The sequence below is a fragment of the Spea bombifrons genome, chromosome 12 (assembly GCF_027358695.1).
Source record: "Spea bombifrons isolate aSpeBom1 chromosome 12, aSpeBom1.2.pri, whole genome shotgun sequence".
Taxonomy (NCBI): domain Eukaryota; kingdom Metazoa; phylum Chordata; class Amphibia; order Anura; family Pelobatidae; genus Spea; species Spea bombifrons.
The window spans coordinates 3,160,818-3,182,500 of NC_071098.1; the positions used below are offsets into that span (position 1 = coordinate 3,160,818).

The 21,683-nt window shown below is 42.5% G+C and overlaps 1 protein-coding gene across 1 annotated transcript in view; it reads right to left on the reverse strand.

The window, feature by feature from the left end:
* Nucleotides 1-1,634: 1,634 nt before the first annotated feature.
* DISP3 (dispatched RND transporter family member 3) overlaps nucleotides 1,635-21,683 on the reverse strand; it is a 32,669-nt gene continuing 12,620 nt past the window's right edge. The window contains exons 4-21 of the mRNA XM_053451815.1: nucleotides 20,504-20,640; nucleotides 19,477-19,611; nucleotides 18,070-18,230; nucleotides 17,724-17,863; nucleotides 16,681-16,820; nucleotides 16,128-16,289; nucleotides 15,675-15,836; nucleotides 12,249-12,368; nucleotides 10,789-10,925; nucleotides 9,385-9,566; nucleotides 6,859-6,989; nucleotides 6,248-6,420; nucleotides 6,002-6,128; nucleotides 5,390-5,535; nucleotides 3,673-3,832; nucleotides 3,265-3,378; nucleotides 2,797-2,963; nucleotides 1,635-2,283 (exon numbers count right to left, since the gene is read on the reverse strand). Of these exons, the coding sequence (XP_053307790.1) occupies nucleotides 1,921-2,283; nucleotides 2,797-2,963; nucleotides 3,265-3,378; nucleotides 3,673-3,832; nucleotides 5,390-5,535; nucleotides 6,002-6,128; nucleotides 6,248-6,420; nucleotides 6,859-6,989; nucleotides 9,385-9,566; nucleotides 10,789-10,925; nucleotides 12,249-12,368; nucleotides 15,675-15,836; nucleotides 16,128-16,289; nucleotides 16,681-16,820; nucleotides 17,724-17,863; nucleotides 18,070-18,230; nucleotides 19,477-19,611; nucleotides 20,504-20,640 (2,857 nt within the window). The 3' untranslated portion in view covers nucleotides 1,635-1,920. The remainder of the gene's footprint in view (nucleotides 2,284-2,796; nucleotides 2,964-3,264; nucleotides 3,379-3,672; nucleotides 3,833-5,389; nucleotides 5,536-6,001; nucleotides 6,129-6,247; nucleotides 6,421-6,858; nucleotides 6,990-9,384; nucleotides 9,567-10,788; nucleotides 10,926-12,248; nucleotides 12,369-15,674; nucleotides 15,837-16,127; nucleotides 16,290-16,680; nucleotides 16,821-17,723; nucleotides 17,864-18,069; nucleotides 18,231-19,476; nucleotides 19,612-20,503; nucleotides 20,641-21,683) is intronic.

The window sequence follows — 21,683 nt, forward strand, 5'->3', positions numbered from 1 at the left end:
TAGATGTCACCGGCTCCAGTAATCGGGGGAATTAGAGATAATTAGATATCTGACTCTCAAAGAGCTCGATTCAGGAAAAATTATGTATATTTTTTTGCAGGCAAATCATTTTTTTTCTGGAAAAGGAAATTAAAATCTCATCAAGGTGACGTTTAATTTATGGTAATTTATACCAATAATAAACTCATTTGCAAGAATCCTTGATAATCTTTTTGATGGCTGACAATTATTACACTGAATAGACGTTCTCTCCCTTTAATTTATTGGCGCGGTTTAACCCTACGGATGCCGGGAACTCAGAGGACTAAAACACTCAATACGCACGGCCGATATATATTATTTACCGCTCGGACCATCACTTCCGGCCGCTGGAAGGCAGAGAGCAGGCGGCGCGCTCCGATCTCAAACCCTGCACATTCCGACGAATAACTAATTGCAGTTCATTCGTCCCGTTATATAAATGACACGTTTACCCCGCGGCTTTCGATTTGCTGACTGTTTGCACACGCGCTATGGACCCAACGCCCTTTCCTTACAGAAATCAATATAATCCTATAATACTTTACTGAGAGGCTGCTCAAAAAGTGGAACAGCCCCTCAGCAGAAGTGGTAGAGGCTAATACTTCACTCCCATCACTCCTGTGTTCCAATGGCCCTTTATCACTCCCATCACTCCTGTGTTCCAATGGCCCTTTATCACTCCCATCGCTCCTGGGTTCCAATGGCCCTTTATCACTCCCATCACTCCTGTGTTCCAATGGCCCTTTATCACTCCCGTCACTCCTGTGTTCCAATGGCCCTTTATCACTACCATCACTCCTGTGTTCCAATGGCCCTTTATCACTCCCATCACTCCTGTGCTCCAATGGCACGTTGTGTTCGCTGATCCAAGTTTAATTTTAAAAGGCTAATTGATGGTTAGAAACCCTTTTGTAATGATGTTACAGACAGAAATGTCCTTGTCTTCCATGAAAACGGCTCAGTGACCCCAAACCTTTCGAATGGCGGTGTATCCCTTCTCGACTCAGCGGAGGATACTCCTGCGACCGGCTCTGCAGTGATGAAGGCATGAAGTGAGCGTTGGCAGGGAGGTGAAGGTCGCTTTCCTAATCTCTTAATGGAACGTTGGTGTAAATCTTACCGTTAGTATGAGAAGGGTTTGCTGAATCATTAATCCAGCAGTTTAAGATTTTAAACGCCTTTTCTGCCTGCTCCCCAATCCTTGCATAAAATGTTATACCCTCCTTTCTGGCAAACTTTTCATGACAATTATACGCCCAGTCAACTACCCCTAGAGAGGGTGGTTGATGAGTGGACCAGCCTCCCAGCAGAGGTGGTAGAGGGTAATACAGTGAGGGTATTAAACATGCATGGGATAGACATACGGCTCCTGAATGTTAAACGAGACCAGGAGGTCTTTACATCAAGAATGAGCTGAGTGGGTCTGATCTGCTGGCAAATATCACGATTCTGGAAAAAACTTCCAAGCAACCACTTTATGCACCAAATAAGATAAAAATTATTCCCAAGAAAACTTTTACCAAAAAAAAAAATTCTAAAAAGAGACAGTTTTAGGGAGATTTCTGTGCAGCCAGAAGTGTTTAAGGTAAAATCTGTGCTCTCACTCAAACTGGTTTTTTTTTTGACCTCGGATGCTGTTTAAGGCAACTTCAGCTGTGCTGCGACCAAGTGCGATGCGACGATAGAAAAGGATAAAGCGTTCCGATTGGGCGCGCCCCGTGATGCGTTGGAACACCACTTTCTTGCACCCTTTTGCTGTCATATGCATCAGTGAAAAACGAATAAAGTGCATCTGCGTTGAGAGGAACGCGCGGCGCGGTGATTCTGTCCAATATCTGCCCTTCGCAAAAAAATCGAATGTTTACCAAAAACTGTATAGAAAAAAAAGGTGTTTTTGCTCTACGGGGGGGAGCCGCTAAGGAAAGCGACGCTCAAACCGCTCCTGAGCAGCGTGATGTAAACACCAAAGCCTCCGGCGGCGCAGCAGACCACGGCCAGCGCTGCTTTGAGGAAAGAAGTCCTGCTCCTGACGAAGGCGCCGGGCGCCATGACGCTAAGCAGTGCCGTGCTCACCGTCAGGGTGTAGAGTATGGAGATGCAGGTGTTCAGAGCCACGATCTTCCCAAACTTGGCGAAAGGGGCGATTATGCAGAAGAAGAGCGGGATGGTGGCGATGATGGTGGTTATGGCGCTGGACACGATGGCGACTCCGACGTGGCGGACGGCCTCTGATGCCCTCCACTGCCGGCAGGCGACCGGATCCTGGAGCGGCAAAAAAAAAGTTTTATTTGTTATTCAAACACAGAACCTGCCGGCAGATCGGCCCCATCCGGCCCCCCGTCTAGTCTGCCCGTTTCTCCCGCTGTAAAGACTCAAACCTTAATCAGTCGTTGGTTTCGTTTTAGATTCAGGAGCCGTATGTCTATCCCATGCATGTTTAATCCCCTCACTGTATTACCCTCTACCACTTCTTCTGGGAGGCTGTTCCACTTATCTACTGCTCTCGTAAAACATCCTTCCATCTAAGCCTCTGAGCCTCTAGTTTTAGATTATAGCCTCTTGTTCTTATATTTCTCCCCCCATTGAAAAAAACCTTGGTTAAATCCCTTTCTGTATTTAACCCCTTAAGGACAATGGGCGGTCCCTAAACCCATTGAAAGCAATGCATTTTGAGCCTGTACTGGCTTTGTCATTAAGGGGTTAAATATCTAATACATCTCCTCTCTCTTCAAACAGCAAAGAAAACAATTGTAAAGTTGATATTTTTCTGCTCACGTCTTTGAGGTGCGGAGGGAGACTTTCCCCCGCCAGGAGATATCCTTCCACCAAGTGAACGCAGTAATCCACCGATGATCCCACCAGGATAGACAGGGATATTGCTTCCACGGCGCCCATTTCCCATCCCAGCCAGTACATAATGGTGACCACCAAGCAGACCACCCCTGGCAGCAAAACACAAATACAATCCATAATTCATTCTGATTGCGCCAAATATCAATTTGGATTTCAAGAAAACAGAAGGATTGAAGGGTCTTGCTCAAAGAGCTTACAATCTAGATATTAGTAAAAATATTACAAAGCTTAAGTGAAGCCTTCTTGTGGCCTTTGTGGCAAATACTACATTAATTAGTAATTTAAATTATTGCACCTTAGTTCATATTATTCTCATGTACATGAGATCCACGGGGGGGGGATAAATCACTGTGGAGTAAACATTATTTTTGCACTTAAAACGTTTTTTACCTAGTATAGTAAGCAGGACGGGTAGCAGGAGAAGAATATGAGTGGTGAAGATGGCGACAGCGGCCACGCAGATAACCAGAGACAGAATAAGTCCGTACAAAGCGCTCTGCACCCCTGAAAGACAATGAATAAATAAAGGATCCATGCAGAAGCCGCCATGATGGATTCCCCCAGATGATCAACGGGGATGAGATCCAACACGGACGTATCAGACACCACACATGTATCTACAGGGACACAACAAGCACATGTTACCTTCTTGTCACTCTTACCCCTTTCCCATTCACACCTTAATCAAACTCCATCAACTCCTTCCCAGCCATCTTGATTTGCCCCAGGCCGCCATGTTGCTGCAGGCGATACGCACAGCAGCGACGGTGAAGCAAATCGTGTCCGAGCTCCTCTTACCTATGATTTCCATGAATATTTGCTTCCAGTGCTCGCAGGTCTGAAATCCACGCTTCAAAGCGGAATCCGCAGGGAGAAGCAGCAGCTGCTGTTGTAGAAATGACTCCCATTTTAAGTAGTCTTTGTATGTCTGGAAGGAAGATTTGCCCTTGTAGGTCGTCTGCGTAGGAAGATACATAATTCATTATGCGGGAAGCCGTTACAATTTACAGTCTAGTGCTCGGCGGACTGTTTACAAATGCATATTCTAACTGAAGTATAGGATTCAGAAATGTTAACAAGTTTGGAATACGAGATCTTTAAGCTAAAAGGGATCTATTCGGTAATTGGCGAGTGCATGCGAGTTGCAAAAAAAAAAGCGAGTAAGCAACACTGGCAAACTCACATGGAACTAAAGCCACCCACAAAAAAATCTACACCACCCTAATATTACCCGTACATGGGGTGGAGGAAGAAGTTATGTCATCATTCCCCCCCCCCCGGTAAATATGGGGTCCTGGGGACTCCTGTTTTGCATTTTTTATTATTATATTTTTGATATATATTCTAATGTAGGGGAGTGATGATTTTGCGTGTTACAGACGAGGTCATGCAAGTTCACATTAAATTCATGCGCCCTCACATGCCCTCACCTGCAAATTGTAAAATCTTTAAAAATACTTGTTTTCTGGGCATTAGCATGTGAGTCTAGTCAGTCTGGTTAAGAGTCGAGTTCTTAGTGGATAAACCAAAAAAAGAGTTCCTTGAATCCTGGGGAAGGAGGCCCCATGTAAGTGATTTCATGTTTTTGAGAGTAAGAAGTAGCATTAGAATCTTTGCTCGCTGAATAAGCCTTTTTGGGGGTTAAAATAGTTTCCAGGAGACCGTGCTCTGAAAGTATTTAATTTTTCCTCTTCCTTCTAAGACTCGGAAAGTAAATCAGATTAGCCCAGATAAGATAAGATTATTTTGGCATGCGTTTCCGCCACGGCTATACCGATACCGACTGACAAAGATCCTCTTGAGAAAAATCCATTTATTTGTTCTAGTTTTGAGGCTTTCAAAAATCTATATTTTTAGTAATCCCAACAAAGCTACAGCAAACCGAACGCGCTACAAACGCTCCGCTTCCTACACCTGCTGATCCACTCTGTTACAATAAAGGCGACACAAAAGATAAAACCATCCTGATGTGAACATAATGTACGAGGTATTAAAATATACGTAAGAAAGGCGAAACCCCAAAAACTGTGAATGCAAAGCATGGTTTTAAAACTTAAAGCGAAACAATCGCAGCTTTTAGCAGCTTTTAGCATATTTAACCAATTTTTTTATTTAAACTACTTAAAGCATTGATGATTTGATCTCAGAGAATCTAAAATATGGGGCAAAATGCGTCACAATTAGCATTATTTAATCAATTCACGGTCCATTCTCTTCCCCTCCCATACAAAGACTGCCTGAACCAATCAAAAACAATCAGCAACTTAATAATGAAAGAAGATAACGTAATGGGGAGGAATACTCATGCAGCTGCAGGAAACAAAGATGGCGGCTTCCATGGTGGAGACTTGATGGATTTATGATAAATATTGTGCATATTGCTTAATGGAATCCATAAATGACCAATAAAATGTAATATTTGGGTAAAGTTACGGCTGATCTGTAGTGGTAGAAATATCGAAGGAAAATTAAAAAATCTAAATAAATTAAATAAAAAATAAAAAAAAGCTGTTACCGATTCAAAAGCCATGGAGATCCACTGGACCTTCCCCTCCTTCACTCCGACGGCGCCGTGGGACAGCTGACCCGGGAGCAGATTGGGCTCCGGGATGTTCGTACACTCGGGATGTAACATCTGAAGAAAGGAGGATATACTATAACCTGCGGAAACAGATCGTTAGCGGAAACAGACAAATAAAACATTTCATGAAAATACGGCGTGTGACATCGCACCATTCTGTCTCCAGCGAAACCCTGCGTAAGAACAGAAGTTCTGCCTCGTGCTTGCGAGTATGAGCTTTGCTATTGGCCAAAAGGGAGGACACATGGTAACAAAGTAATCATAAAAATCACATTAAATAAAGAAATCTATAAAAAAAATGTAATAAGCCAAAATCTTACACGATTAAAGAATTATTTTTAGTAATGGTTTGTGCATTCGGGGAGGTTTCTAATGTTGCATTTGGTTGCAATGGTATTTAATTCAGTGGAACAGCACCTATAATGGGGTAGAACCAACTATATCTCATCAGGTGGCATACACACTGCCCATGCACCCCACTGACGTACCGCCATACCCAGCAAAACCAACGGGCTCCCAGTATGCTTGGTTCCCACGCATGCTTACCTGATGGGAGGCACTGGGCGCCGCCGGCTTTCACCAGCTCTCTGTTATTCCCGATCACTTTACACAGCCGGCACAGGTTGCCAATCTCTTTAAAGAGATCGAATTTGTCGTCGTAGATGACCCTGCCCTTTCAGAAAGAGACAAGATACAGTGTAGCAGAAACGCGTCAGCCAACTCAAAGGCAACATACGACTGCCGTCTAACATTCAACTGCACCGGTCACTTGTAGGTAAAAGTGCCACCTACCAGCTCCCCGAGGACGTGATTGTCCGGACCCCTTGTCCGGTTTATTCCTTGTATTCCGAAAACAACAAACACCATGGCGCCGGTGTCCACGAGAGGACGGACGGCTGGCTTCCCACAGGCCGTGTTTAAACAAGGGTTAAAGCCTAATGTTGGGGACGGCTTCTTCGGAGTCCCTGGGAACCCCGAAACACAAGCGTTAGTGGGTTGGGAAGAAAGACAAAATCACAATGGATAAATGCTGGATCAATACCCTACTGATACACAACACAAAGCTCCAGTGATACATTGTTGATACACAACACACTTCCGGATTGATACATTATTGATACACAACACACTGCTCGATTGATACATTATTGATACATTATTGATACATGAAACATTGCTAGATTGATACATTATTGATACACACTTCCGGACTGATACATTTATTTAAATATAACACTCTTCTGGGTAAAAATACTATAGAGAACCCGCACCCCCACTCTCCCTAATGGTAGTCGATGTAAGGGTTGGGTTGGGTTGAGAAAGAAGTGAGAAGAGAAGGGAAAAGAGAGCGACGTGATAAACACATTCTTTAAATATTTCATCAGAAGTTATTTTTCAGTTACCTTTTTCAATGGGGACATAGAAAACCCCTTTATTTGGCCCATCAGGTCCAGAACCCGGGAGGCAGCCGGGCAGCGATGCACAAACTCTCCCGTGCGAGAGATTTTTATGCAATAAAGCAAAATACAGCTTCCTGGAGGGGGCAAAGAACGAAATTAGCAACTAGAACTACCGCTAACTATAACAGCAACATAGTTCAGAATTTCTGACACATTGTTCGGTTCATTCGTGTGTCGGCGGCTCAGGTGGGGCGCGCCCTGGGGGAAGCCCTGTCTCCTATTAGCTGATCTGCTGTCAATCATCTTGCCAAGCACCATTAACACCAATCAGTGCTGGCACAAAGTAGCAAAAAAAAAAATCTTATTTCCACCACAAATGTGGGAAGACATAATTCATAAAAAATGAACTTTTAATATTATTTTTATTATTAATTATTAATAAATTGTACCATAATAACTGGAAACTTGAATTTACCAGCCCAAATCTCGGAGGCCCTGGACACTACATGCCAACCAGAGCAGCTCCTCCGACCCTAGGCTTCATTTTATTTTTATGCATGGCGCCCCGTGGCTTCATGTGGAATTGCATGCAATAAATGCTTCTAATACCCCCCATTATGCATATCAGAGCAGCCTAAAGGACGGTTCCTTCCTTAACCCCTTGCTAGCCATTCCCTGCCAACATACAACCCTCATCCAGGAACAAAGCCGGGGGCTGATTCCTATTTATCCAGCGTTAGCCAAAATCTTCGCATTGTAGACTAGCCAAGAATTGATCTGTCTGCACTTTACTTTTTTTTTGATTCTAGTGATGAAAAGGATTATTGATAAAGACCCAGATTACGAAAACAGGTTGCCACGGTGACAGACGTTGCATCACCAAGTAAATAGGTTACCCGTGTGTTCAGCAGCCCGTATCAATACAAATCGGCCAAAGGTAACCATCTCACCCAGGTGTATCCTCTGTATCGTCTACCTCTTTTAATTTAAATTCATTTTTATTTTTTTGCCAAAAACTATTTGCTATTCCAGAAGAAGGGCTCGCATTTATAAGCATTTTTTTCCCCTTTCAAACCCTTTTTAATGTTAATTTAGTTCGAAATGTTAAGATATTCAGGCTGTGCTGTCAAAACATAAATGGAGGCAGACTTACCATTTTAGCTTTTTTTTTTAATTTAAAAAGCCGTAAAGGGGCTATAAATGTTTTATCATTCCCGCATTAAAGATTCCACTAGGAAGACTCCCTCTGCTTATAATAATAAGACAAAGCCCTGTAAAACATACGCGTTCCGCTGCCGCCATCTACACTAAAAGGATTGGGAACGTATAGAGACAGGCGAACGCAAGTGCCTTCTAATTCTTTCGGTTTCCGGGAAACTAAAATTTACTTTAATGCTATTTTTAGGATTTATTGACCAATAATGGAGAAACCAGTAATGTAACATAAAACAGCGCATCTCATATATATTTAAAGATCCTTTTTAGATCGAGATGTAAAATTTTACTGAAAATATTATGTTTTTGAACCATTTCACCAATATTTTTTCTGCACAATTAAACATTTAGTGGGCTCTATTGGATGAGCTTGAATTCCGTTGGAACGTATTTGTCATTTTGTATCATTATACATAATTAAATGAATTGTTAGAATTCTACGATATGTAGTTTAAACTTTAACAATAGCATCTGTGCTGTTGCTTGGCAACCCGAAAGATACGTTCTACAGGAAGCACCGAGCAACCTTTTCTGTCTTCCTCTTGGAAACCTCATCGTATATGATCAACGTGGACGTCCCCGAGATAGGACGCTAATGATATGTAAATTAATAACGGTGGCATTTTGAAGAAACGTCTCGTATTGTCTGTCTGAATGGAATGGAATCATCAACCAGTTCAGCTCAATGAAAAAAAGTAATTTAAAGGAAAAGAATGTAGTGAAATATTCTTTTATTATTACTGATTTTTAGTCAAAACCACTATGCTGTCTTGTTAGACATCAATAACATTGAATTTGTCTCTAGAATGAACGCCAGAGGAGACCCGTGGCTCTGGAGGTGAGTTGGCTTGGAACGATTCTCCCACCTCTACCGCCATCTTTGTTCCTCCATGATAGGAATGTTGCCATTAGAGGCTAAGAACTATTGAAAATCATGTGTTTGATGATGTTTTATCAAGGCTTCTAGTTGTAAATAGTTTTTAATTAACTCCAACATAGCTGAAGGCTCTTATCCTCATCTCTATATTAACATAGTCGCAGTGTTGGAATAACCCAAAGTGGCCACATCCATGGTCTGTAGTATGGTTACCGCCATGAATAATAATAATACATTTATCAAGTTCCCACAGTGGAGTTTGAGTTGCATTTGCTGGCTGAGACCCCCAATGAGATTCCTTTTGCGGGGGGGACAATGTCATTAAACCCTAGTTGAACGTTCTCCAAACCAACTAAATGGGAACCCTAGGCGCTATCAGTCCAATATATATTCTGTTATTAAAGAAGATAGACTCCAGTTCAGTTAGGTAGCATTACCTTGAGTAGGTCTGCTCTTTATCCGCAACATAGAAGCTAAAGTCAAGTTTCCAGCCTCTTCGAGTGTCGCAGGTTGACGACGTGATCATCCACTTCCTTGGACACGTCTCAGTGGGCAGCCCTATGGTGGACACACAAGCTGTCAGCTTCCTGGTGAAGTTACCGTAAGGAACCTTATACACCTAAACAATGGATTAACGAAAACACATATTTACAATGTAACACTCTCACTTTTATATTTCCTGAGAAGCCCGTGTCCAAACAAGAAGGAAAAAGGCAAAAGAGAAGGGAAAAAAAAAAGAGATTATATTTTTAGATTAAAAACCTTACAACCAAGGGCCACCTTGTGGAGTCCCTGAATATTTTTGGGGCAAAATTAACCAAAGTGGGTTTTAAGGGATTTTTTTTAATGGAAGGAAAGATGGATTAGCCGACCAAGGATACCGGCAGAGGAGAGGAGCCGGGCAGGTGTGTATTTGGAGATAAAGGAGAAGAAGCAGATACGTAGACTTAGTTGTCCTTTTGGTTTTTCCACGTGCACTCGTTAGCGAGTATTTGAATGTTAGTGAATATGCCCGCAGCTGACTTGGCTGCCAATACCTGACTTATTATAGAACTCTAAAACCTAGGAATCTGCTGCCGCCTCCCAGCGTTTCCACGCGTCCCCATCTGCTCGATCCGCAGCGAGACCGCCGCTCACACGATACGGAGAGATACGTGAGCTGCCTATAAGGGCTCGGCGACTTCAACGTCTGCCGAAAAACCATCTTTATCTACTCTGCGCTGTCACAATCGCCCGTCCTAAAAAGCTAAAATCTAAAGTATTCCGCCCCGTATCGCAGACTCTGAACGGCTGAATGTAAATAGAAGTAGAAGACGGAAATTATTGGAAACTCTTCTGTAACCGAGGAGCGAGCAGTGCAGAGAACGGCGGGGGCCGCGGATGTCCGGGGTTTTTTTTATTAATATGATTTTTTTTACTAAAAAGATGTCGGTTTGCAGTAATTATCTAAAGCACCAGGAGGTGATGCATAAAGGTTCCACGAGTGCACAATACGCATAACGCTTAATAAAGCTGAATTATTAAATTATTATATATTATATTTATATTATATATTAAAATATTATATATTTACTTTAGTTGCGGGTGCGATGGCGTCACTTCAGATGCCGCGGTTAATTTTGACAGGTTGTTTTTTTGCTCAAAAACCTGACAAATATTCATATATATATTATTATAATATATGTACAGCGGCATGGAATTTGATGGCAGTATATAAAACAATAAATAATATATATATATATGAGCTGCGTTGCCCGATTCAGAGGCTCTTTCGATACACAGAACAAGCCATTCATCGATGAACACCGGCAGAGATTATTGCTTTCGTCTGCCCTCCTCACCTGAAACGAGGTAACTTCATCCTCTCCGGGGAGGGCCGGCTGCCAGGGTGACGGAGCGGTGGCATTAAAGGACAATCTGTAGACCGTTAGGCGTCCTGCCCATTTACACTTTGTGATATACACAGTTCTTTGCAGATCTAGGAAATAAAAGAGTATAAAGACACTTAAAGCTGATATAGCGGAAGATCGGAAGATGCGTATGAAATCCCCTCCCAAAAATACTTGTGCGTATAAATGTTCTTGTTTTTGAAAGAAAAGCAGATTTTGTCCAATAAAATAACATGAAATGGATCAGAAATCCAGCACAGACGGGGTTAATGTTGGAAATGACTATTGTAGCTGGAAACGGCTGATTTTTAATGGAATCTCTACATGGTGTACAGAGGCCCTTTATCACTCCCATCACTCCTGTGTCCCAATGGCCCTTTATCACTCCCATCACTCCTGCATTCCAATGGCCCTTTATCACTCCCATCACTCCTGTGTTCCAATGGCCCTTTATCACTCCCATCACTCCTGTGTTCCAATGGCCCTTTATCACTCCCATCACTCCTGTGTTCCAATAGCTCTTTATCACTCCCATCACTCCTGTGTTCCAATGCCCCTTTATCACTCCCATCACTCCTGTGTTCCAATGGCCCTTTATCACTCCCATCACTCCTGTGTTCCAATGGCTCTTTATCACTCCCATCACTCCTGTGTTCCAATGGCCCTTTATCACTCCCATCACTCCTGTGTTCCAATGGCCCTTTATCACTCCCATCACTCCTGTGCTCCAACGGCCCTTTATCACTCCCATCACTCCTGTGTCCCAATGGCCCTTTATCACTCCCATCACTCCTGTGTTCCAATGGCACGTTGTGTTCGTTAATCCATTTTAAAAGGTTAATTGATCGTCAGAAACAGTAGTGTATATATATATATCTATGTATATATCTATCAGTGAGTTCCGTGGTGCATTCTGTGCACCGTTGCTCTTTTGTGCGGTTCGGTGGAATATTCGGTGGATTTTTCATTCACTCGAGCTTTTCTCGGGTTTGCTTTGTGTTTTGTTTCGCGTTCCGCTGGTGAGCAGCTGGCGGATGGAATCCGGCCCCGTATCATTATGCAATTAGAGCTAAAACCACAATTACACGTTGGGCAGAAGCTCTATGCAAATAACCCACCGTCTGATCCTAACAAGAGCGGAGACGAGGCGGGGGGCTGGGAGAGCGGGAGAGCAGGGGAGAGCGGGAGAGCGGGGGAGAGCGGGAGAGTCCACAGCGCTCTCTGAATTACAACTTAACCCCAATGTTTAATGACCTGGCCGCCATAATACAGAATCCAAGCACTAAGACCGGGTGATTTATTTTCCAGTGTGGATTTTCTTCCTAAAAATACATCTGATTAATGCTGTGGTTCTGAAAAAGATTAAAGGACCCTGTCACCTAAACAGCGCACATAACAATTCTAATACCGACCCTGGTGTCCGGCCTCGCTGGAGCCTCTCGAGTTCCACTGGGACAGGGAGCCTCTCTTCTTCTTCTCGGAAGAGGTGCGGATGTTGTTTTGAAGGCTGCGGGGCTTCTCCTGGAACAGGCCTGCCCCAAACAGTCAGGAATTAGAGATATAATCAATTGGACAACACGGAACTATACAGAACTATACAGGGAACTATGGAGAAGGCCCCGACACTGTATAGAATATCTACACAATAATGTGAAAAACCTCTCTTTAAGTATCAGTCAAATAGCATGGTTACAATTGGGAAGCAGATAACATCAAAATGTCCAAGACAAGGTTCTTTGATCGGTCAACAGTGTTAAAATCAGAGGTGGATTGGAGTCATAAAAGGAGGTGTCAGGAGGTATTCACAACTCTAACGGGGTCAGGTTGTTGAAAGCTTGCTATCTATACTTACTCAGTTAGCCAATAAAGGTATCATTCAAACTCCACTTGTCTCCTGTAATTCTACGGCTAACACGGTACCAACTCTCATCTTATATACTGTACAGAATGCTTTGGCACTCTGCAGTATAGAATGCCCCGACACTATATAGAATACCCAAACACTGTATAGAATGCCCCGACACTGTATAGGATGCACCCTCACAATATAGAATGCCAAGACACTATATAATATGCCCCCTCACTATATAGAATGTCAGGACACTGTATAGAATCTAAAGACACTGTATAGGATGCACCCGCACTATATAGAATCCAATAATTACAGGACGCCGCTATTGCGACGTCGCAGACGACGGGAGAGTTTCTCCCCAATGCCCGTCTCCGTTCACTTTGCATTCTCCTCCTTGCGTTTCAGGAAGCAGAGAGAGAGAGAGAGAGCGAGACAGACAGAGAGAGTGCAGGGCCAGCTGTGGCCCCCGGGGATACTAAATAAATAATCATACCTGCGAACTTTCTCTGAAAGTATTAACCCTTTAAAAGCCCATTGTGAACATTGTGTTACCCAAATGGCTCTAATACCGGTCGTCATGGAAACCTTGACTTGTCATTATTTAAAGGTACACTGAATCGAGTCACCTGCATTCAAGCAGGGAGATCAACCATAACATACTGGGAGCAAAAGCACCAACTGGGAGTCCAAAATACCCCAGCAGGGAGAATAGGAAGGAGACGGCTCCAGAATGTATCGCCCCGAGAATCTGCCCTGAGATTTAGATTACGTTACAAATGTGTCTGACGTTATGCAAATAGAATCACGTGATAAACAATTCTAATTGAATGAATTAAGATAAAAGCGGTGATGAATGAACCGCGAGGACACCGGGCCATCTGTTACAGAGGGAGTCTTTAAACGGAGCGTCAGCAAAAATTCCAACATCGAACGCGGATTAAGAGCAAACATGAAACACCCGGCCAGAAACATCAGAGACGCTGCAACCAGATCGATGACAAGAGAGACGATACAACGCGCTTCAGGGCCATGTCTTACCTTTCACATTTTACGCTGATATTGGGTGGCAAAGAGGGACAAGGGGATTTGGGACCAAAAGACAGACTGAATGGAACAGCCTCCCAGCAGAAGTGGTAGAGGCTAATACAGTGAGGGGTGCCCATTTTTATTAGCTTTACGTCGCGTGCCGTGTCAGCGTTATCATTCTTTGGGGAGGGAGATCGCCGCTCATCAATATTTTAAAACAATATTTTAAAACACAGCCCCCCCCACCTGTAATAACACCCCCCCCCCCCAGAGACGCATTGATCCTGAACATTGATTTTCCGAAACAGGAAACTGCGTTTTAACAAAGTGGAATTTACAAAAGAAATAAAGTGAGTTTAAAGCGATACAATGTTTCTCGTCTCAAACGTTGCAATTACAACAAAATCGGAATGAATCGTTTTGGAATGATTTGACGTGTCGAGATTCTGTGACCGCTAGCCAGCTATTACATTGTTTCTGTCCAGTAGAAAACTCCTTAGAAAGTCAGATATTCCAGCGTCATGAAATGTGGTTGTTTTCTTGTCGGCTGGGTGACTGTCCAAATATATGGAAACGATGAAGATTTTGGCGTGGTGACCGCTCAAAAAAAAGAGGCTGTTTTATGTTTTTTTAAAGACTTTACCCGGCTTTTAACCCCCCTTTAAATACCTTCATTCTCTGTCACCTAAAAGGATGCCTGTGCATCGAATCTTTTTCTACGGCATCTCTTTCATTCTATTTTCAACCTGAATGAAATCTTAGCGCTCCTCTCGTTGCAGGAAGACAGCATCTCTGTCATTCTCTTGTGTGCTTGAGCGGTCCGACTAAATGTAATATTGACAAGCGTTCAAGAGCTAACCTTTTACTTCCGTCGGGCCGGAGAGCGCGTCTGATTTAAGAAGAAGGTCATCTCCCCAAACGCTTGTCAATGTATCACGTCGAAAAGAACTCGGAACACAATCTGAGCTCAAAAAGGGAAGTCATGTCCTACACATCAGGCAGGGTAACCATTAAAGGGGTCCCTAAAAAAATACCGGAGTCCGTGAACGGGCTTGTGGTGCCCATAGGGGGCTGCGGAAAAAGCAGCCGCTGAACACCATTGGTGGAGTCGCTCTTCATAACAGTCTATTTCCATCTGTAGGATTGGTGAACGGAACGTATAGATCACTTGGAAAGAGTTTTTATACGATGGCACGCCCTCATTTTGAATAGACGGTCTCTTTAATTGAATCGGCGTTAGACAAAGGCTTTTTCCTTCCCATCGCTGCAATAATTTGCATTCTATTCCGACTGCTAGTAAACTCCTCATTCTACTCTACGCTCTCAGAGGACCAGTTTTGTACGAAGATTCTCTTGAAGGCCACGTGAACAAAGACAAAAATGATCCAATCATTCCATATATTTACATCATATAATGTGTAGATGATTGACGTGTGCAGGACATCTCAATGAGCCACGCATTATGCGGTGTAAATGAATATCATTCTAAATTGATATTCTCTATAGAACCATCTGGAAGAGAAGTAATGACCTTGTAGATCTGACAGCCTTCATGATATGACCTTTTGTAGATTTCTGGAATGGAGATAATGCTCTTAATCCCTTTTTTTCTATACTTCCCTGTTGAATTATGTCTATTTATATGTATTTATTCATTTATTTATACATAAAACCAGATACATTTCAGGTTCGGCATCCGTATTTTTCTGAGCGTTCACGCACTGTTACAAAATGTAGAAATGTTGTGTAGAAATATCACTTGTGTCAACGTTGCGGTATTTGACCAGTGATGTGTCCTTCTGGGTTCAGCTATTTAGGAAATTCAGTAAGAAAAGACCAGAAAAGGAAGCAAATATGAAGCCCTCTCCTAAAGTCTATGATAACGTTGTACAAAAGCCCAATGCTTACTCTGAATGCCCAACAAACAGTGTTTTAAAAAAAATAAAAAATGAAGCCATACCTGAGCATGTCACACAAGATATTCCCTCCGCACTTAGGTTGTATTTGAGGTCCAGAAGGAGCTGTATGTTGGTATCTGGCCGGAACAAAACAGGGGCTCGACTGGCAGGACGAAGATGAGCTGCGAAGGCTATGGAGAGAACAAGGACCGCCACGAAAAAACCTGAAACACAAGAACGGGACAAAAAAATACTGGGAGGCAAATGTCGGCTGCTGCTAGTTTGATCCAGCATGACTTATTCCATGTAAGCTCTTACGAGTCTAAAAAAGTGGCAACTGTATGAGTTGAACAACATGTGAAGAAACTGTTTCCCTGCCTGAAAGCAAAGGTTCTACCAGGGACGATGGTGGCAACATCCTACAGGTATTATGTATGGTAACCGAAGTGGCTCTCGAGGAGTGGGAGCTTCTGCATTAAATCCCAGGACTTGTTTCTCTGGATAGTATTTCTTACCTACAGTGATATGCCGACCTTTGGTAGTTGTCCACAGGACACAATGGTGCAGAATGGCTTGTAGCCACCTAATCACCGGATCTCTTCTGTCTGCCTCCGTCTTTTGGTCCACTGTGTCTGGCAGCACGGAAACCAGAGGCACGTCACCCAGGTCAAGCGACCCTCAAAAGGCGAACATAGACATAACGTTAGTCCACCAGAACTTTGAAAGAATCATCTTGTACATTTCATAATACAGCCGACGAAGATTACCAGTCATTTAAAGCCCGTCACACGCCAGTCATACTTCTCAGAAAGAGAGCAGCCAAGTCAACTAAAAATGCCTCCTCATCATGTTTGGGTCATCACACCTGTCTGAAGAACTTTCCATATCTGGTAGACGTCCGAAAAGTGTAGCCCACTTTGGTTGGTGCCCCTCCACTGGCCAGCCACCCACCACCACATCTGTATGCATCCTTCTAGCCATTTCATTAATTACACCGAGGGTATCATAGTCACCACCGGCAACAATATTCACAAGGCCTCCTGTATCGACGTCGTATGATTAACCTACCAGGGTCATCTTCTACGGTCAAAAGAGGGATGTCATCGTCCAGGTAATGAATGTCACCATGGACGGGCCTGGGCGACGTGTCTGGAGGAAGGTCCTCATATACGTCCAGACTGTTCGTCTTCAGACACTTTTCACTACAACTGAAAAAAAAAGATGCTAGCGGTAGCCTCTCCAGTGAATTACATCATTTTTTTTTCAGAAAGAAGTCAAAAACAAGCGAGCGTGATGGAAACCCATTTACATTCCATTTTGAGATTTTAAGTAGAATCCTCTAAGGCATTATAAGAGCTTCAGAGTTGTTGTTTTTTTTTAATAACTCGCTTGGCAGTAGAACAGGACATTAAGTAGGAAGAAACTCAAGACGACTGAGAAAACATGAAGATTTCTGCAACGTAATGGTGTAATTGGCATTGGGCCACATAATGAAATTCTACCCGTACAATATATACATTTACAGCAGAAACTCAGCATCGGCAGCACAGCTCACACTTGTTCATGGTAGGTTTCTGTTTTGGGGAGGGGGAAGGGTTAATTCCTTCAGTACATCTATTTTAAAAATATATTATGAAAGTAATTTTGTGAACAATGAAAGGTTACTAAATTTAGTAGTACGGAAAAGACTCAATTTGAAAGGTGCTGTTCAACCTACTGTTGAACGTTGAATGCCCTTCCCAGAAATAGCTCTTTAATCATGTGATATTGTGCCACGTTTACCATTTCTCACCGACTAGGAAGGTAATTAGCCCACCTCTGATGACCTCATATGCCAACTCTTGCAAAACAACTCGCACATTCACTGATCTTAAACTGTGTGAGCTACAGGTAACGCAATTTTAACTTGCATGTCCTCACATGAAACTCGCACAATTATACCCCTAACATTAAAACAACATATATGAGTGAAGACAAGAATGAAGGACGGAGAGACGTGGCTGAAATCCCCCCCCCCCCGGTTTTCAGATATGGGTGAATTTTTTGCTACCTAAGGGCACAAAAAGCTAGCCAATAATGTAAAGAGGTCTAAAAGAATCTGTTCGACTCACTTGGCATGGCACATGCTTTCCAATGGAGATATGTAGGCAGCCCAAATTCCCAGAGCCGCTGGCATAATGAACAAAACAGCCACCCAACAGCACGAGACGATCAGAGACATGAACAGGCCGAAGTCATGGACTGCGGGAATCTGCAGAACAAGTAGGAAAAAAACTGAGAAATGAAGATTTAATGCGTCTTCATATAGAATGAATATATAAAAACTCTCTAAACCCCCATCTAGTTCAACAATAACCTCCCCCATTCAATGAGAGAGAGAGAGAGAGAGAGAGGGAGAGAGGGAGAGAGGGAGAGAGGGAGAGAGAGAGAGGGAGAGAGGGAGAGAGGGAGAGTAACCTGAGAAAAGATGTTGGCGGCGTAAGCGGAAGCTGTGGTTAAAGAGGTAAAGAACGTGGCTTTCCCCGCGGTTTGAACGGTGTGGATCATACGGAGTTGAGGGTCTTTGATGTGATCGGCCTGCCGATACGTGTTTATAAACACAAAAACATCATCGACTCCTACAAAAAAGACAAAATGTATCAAATTAATAACAGATAGAATACGGGCGATTCTAAAACAAATTCTCCGCGATACAATCAGTGGAATGTTTCTCCCGCTGTAACAACTCAAACCTTAATCAGTCGTTGGTCTCGTTTTAGATTCAGGAGCCATATGTCTATCCCGCGCATGTTTAATACCCTCACTGTATTACCCTCTACCACTTCTGCTGGGAGGCTGTTCCAGTTATCTACCATTCTCCTTGTATATCTTTTTTTTTCTTTTCTGGAATTTGCTTGTTAAACGAGAGAAAAAAAAGATCTCTAACGAAATTCAAGGTCTAAGTGGATTTTGTTCATGAAAGTTCACACCACAAAGAAACTAGAACAGGTAACTCATAAAGCTACAGTACAAGATAAAGAGAAAATTGAAAACAGTCACATAGGAGTTCAATAAAAGCACAGAAAATACATCCCTGCTTTTATTTGATTTTCTCAAGAACAGAGAAACGTTTCCCAGAAATATTTCAGAGGGAAAAAGTAAAAAAATAAAGATACTGATCTAACATGTTACTGTGCTCATTACAAAGTCAAATATAGTACATGTTATATATATACATTCACACACACTAACATTCACAAGTTTGGGGTCACTTTGCAATTTTCTCGCTGTTTTTAAGGAAAGCACATTTTGTCCATTTTTCCCATTAAAATTACATGAAATGGATCAAAAATGCAGCGCAGACGGGGTTAATGCTGTAAATGATTATTGTAGCTGGAAACAACTGATGGAATTTAATGGAATCATAGGTGTCCAGAGGCCCTTTATCACTCCCATCACTCCTGTGTTCCAATGGCCCTTTATCACTCCCATCACTCCTGTGCTCCAATAGCCCTTTATCACTCCCATCACTCCTGTGTTCCAAGGGCCCTTTATCACTCCCATCACTCCTGTGTTCCAATGGCCCTTTATCACTCCCATCACTCTTGTGCTCCAATGGCCCTTTATCACTCCCATCACTCCTGGGTTCCAATGGCACATTGTGTTTGCAGATCCAAATTTAAGTTTAAAAGGATAATTGATGGTTAGAAACACTTTTGCAATTATGTTTCAGCCAGAAATATCCTTGACCTAGGCCTGATGAGGACAGCACTCCCAGTTGTCCCACCACAACCACCGCCGCCGTCCTTATTGCTATACACAGAGCTATGATGTCATACCCACCTCTTGAGGTCATACAGAGAAAAAAATATACTGTTTACTTACCAATTCCTACAATAACAAAGGCAGCCACCCCATTGAGGATGCCAAGATACTGAATACCAAAGGCCACGTGGTATAAGAAAAGAGCCACGAGACAGCTCAGGCCGATGCTGGCGATCCCGAAAAAGGACAGGAAAGCTGCATGGAAAAAAAACATTATGTATGAATACGAGAGTCCAAAACGAGACATCTAAAGCGAAAAAGGATGAAAATCTGGATTAACCTTTTTAAGGATCAACACTTGAAACTTCATTTATTTAGCCTAATTTATGTATATTAAAGCTGTCACTTTTCTCCTTAAAGTGGATCTACTCAAATGTAGAAAAGTTATAGTATTTACTGTACACAAGAGTTCAAAAGTTTGGGGTCACCTAAAAAAGAAAAGCAGATTTTGTCCAATAAAATAACATGAAATGGATCAGAAATCCAGCGCAGACCGGGTTACGGTTGTAAATAAATATTGTAGCCGGAACCGGCTGATTTTTAATAGAATAACTTCATGGGCGTACAGAGGCTCTTTATCACTCCCATCACTCCTGTGTTCCAATAGCCCTTTATCACTCCCATCACTCCTGTGTTCCAGTGGCCCTTTATCACTCCCATCACTCCTGTGTTCCAATGGCCCTTTATCACTCCCATCACTCCTGGGTTCCAATGGCCCTTTATCACTCCCATCACTCCTGTGTTCCAATGGCCCTTTATCACTCCCATCACTCCTGTGTTCCAACGGCCCTTTATCACTCCCATCACTCCTGTGTTCCAATGGCCCTTTATCACTCCCATCACTCCTGTGTTCCAACGGCCCTTTATCACTCCCATCACTCCTGTGTCCCAATGGCACGTTGTGTTCGCTGATCCAAGTTTAAAAGGCTAACTGATGGTTAGAAGACCCTTTTGTAATTTATGTTACAGCCAGAAATGTCCTTGATTTCCAAGAAAACAGCTGAGTGACCCCAAACTTTTGAACGACGGTGTCTGTACGGAATCTGCCGTGAACGTGCGGCGCGGAGACAGGAAAGAGAAGACGCACCTGACCAGGAAGTAAGGACGTAGACCAACACAGCTATACAACTGCTGCTAATAAGCGCTAACATCATGTCATTGTTGAAGGTGGTCCTCACTTCGTAGTCAAAGAGATCGGTCCCGCCGTAAAGCACCTGCACTTTACTGATTAAACGAGAGAAAAAGATATTTTTAAAATATATTATTTATGTCTTTAACACGATAATCTCAAAATGTCCAGCGCCACCATGCCATGTCCAACTCCCACAATGCTCAGCTGGACTTTTTTTTTTGACAGTTGGTTACCATTGCTACGTTCCAAATATTAATGGTTGTCCATATTATTGCTCCTTCAAGAATTAATTCTGCCGCGGCGCTCCATGGGTTTCAGAACATAAAACTTTATCGATTCTTACAAAGGCTGCCTGGACCAAACAACAACAATCAGCAACTGACTAGTGGAGAGATAACGTAATGGGGAGGAATAATTACGTAGAGACTAGGAAGTTAAGATGGCTGCTCTCGTGGTGGATTCCTCAAAGGAAAAAAATATATTTTTCAGCCCAATGTTGCTGAAATTTAAATCATTTCACACTAACTTTAAATCGTATTATTATTATATTTTATTTACATAGCGCCAGCATTTTACGCAGCCCTTTTTTTATTTCTGTCAGGCGTATCATTGAGTTTTTCTTTTTTCTTAGAAATTTGCTGATGTCTATAAAAAAAAAACAAAAAAACAACAACAATTGTGTTTTTTTTTTTTCTGGGGAATGTGGGAAGATTAGCGTTTGATGGTCCAATTTAGCAAACATTGCGGTGTCAGCCTAGACAGGTTCAGGTGAGCTGCTCAGTGCTTATTCAGCGGGATAAAAAGATAAAACTATTTTGTGCGCCACCCGATGTGACATTTATGCATTTTTTATTACCACCGAAACATATTTTATTTAGATATTAATAATAAAAAAAAAAGAATTGTGTTAAAGAAAGCGGTAGCTTTGAAGATCAGCTGCTGAATTTTTTTTATTTATCAACAGAAAATATCTTAAAGATGATATCTAAAGGCTTCACTAAAACTGGTAAAAAAAATCATATTTAGATATTTAATGGTAAAATAACACCATTTGTATTAAACAGGATTTAACTGTATTTGCTTTATTTCAGTGCAGTCTGGCTAAGGTCCGAGCTCAGCTAGATGGCCAAAGGGT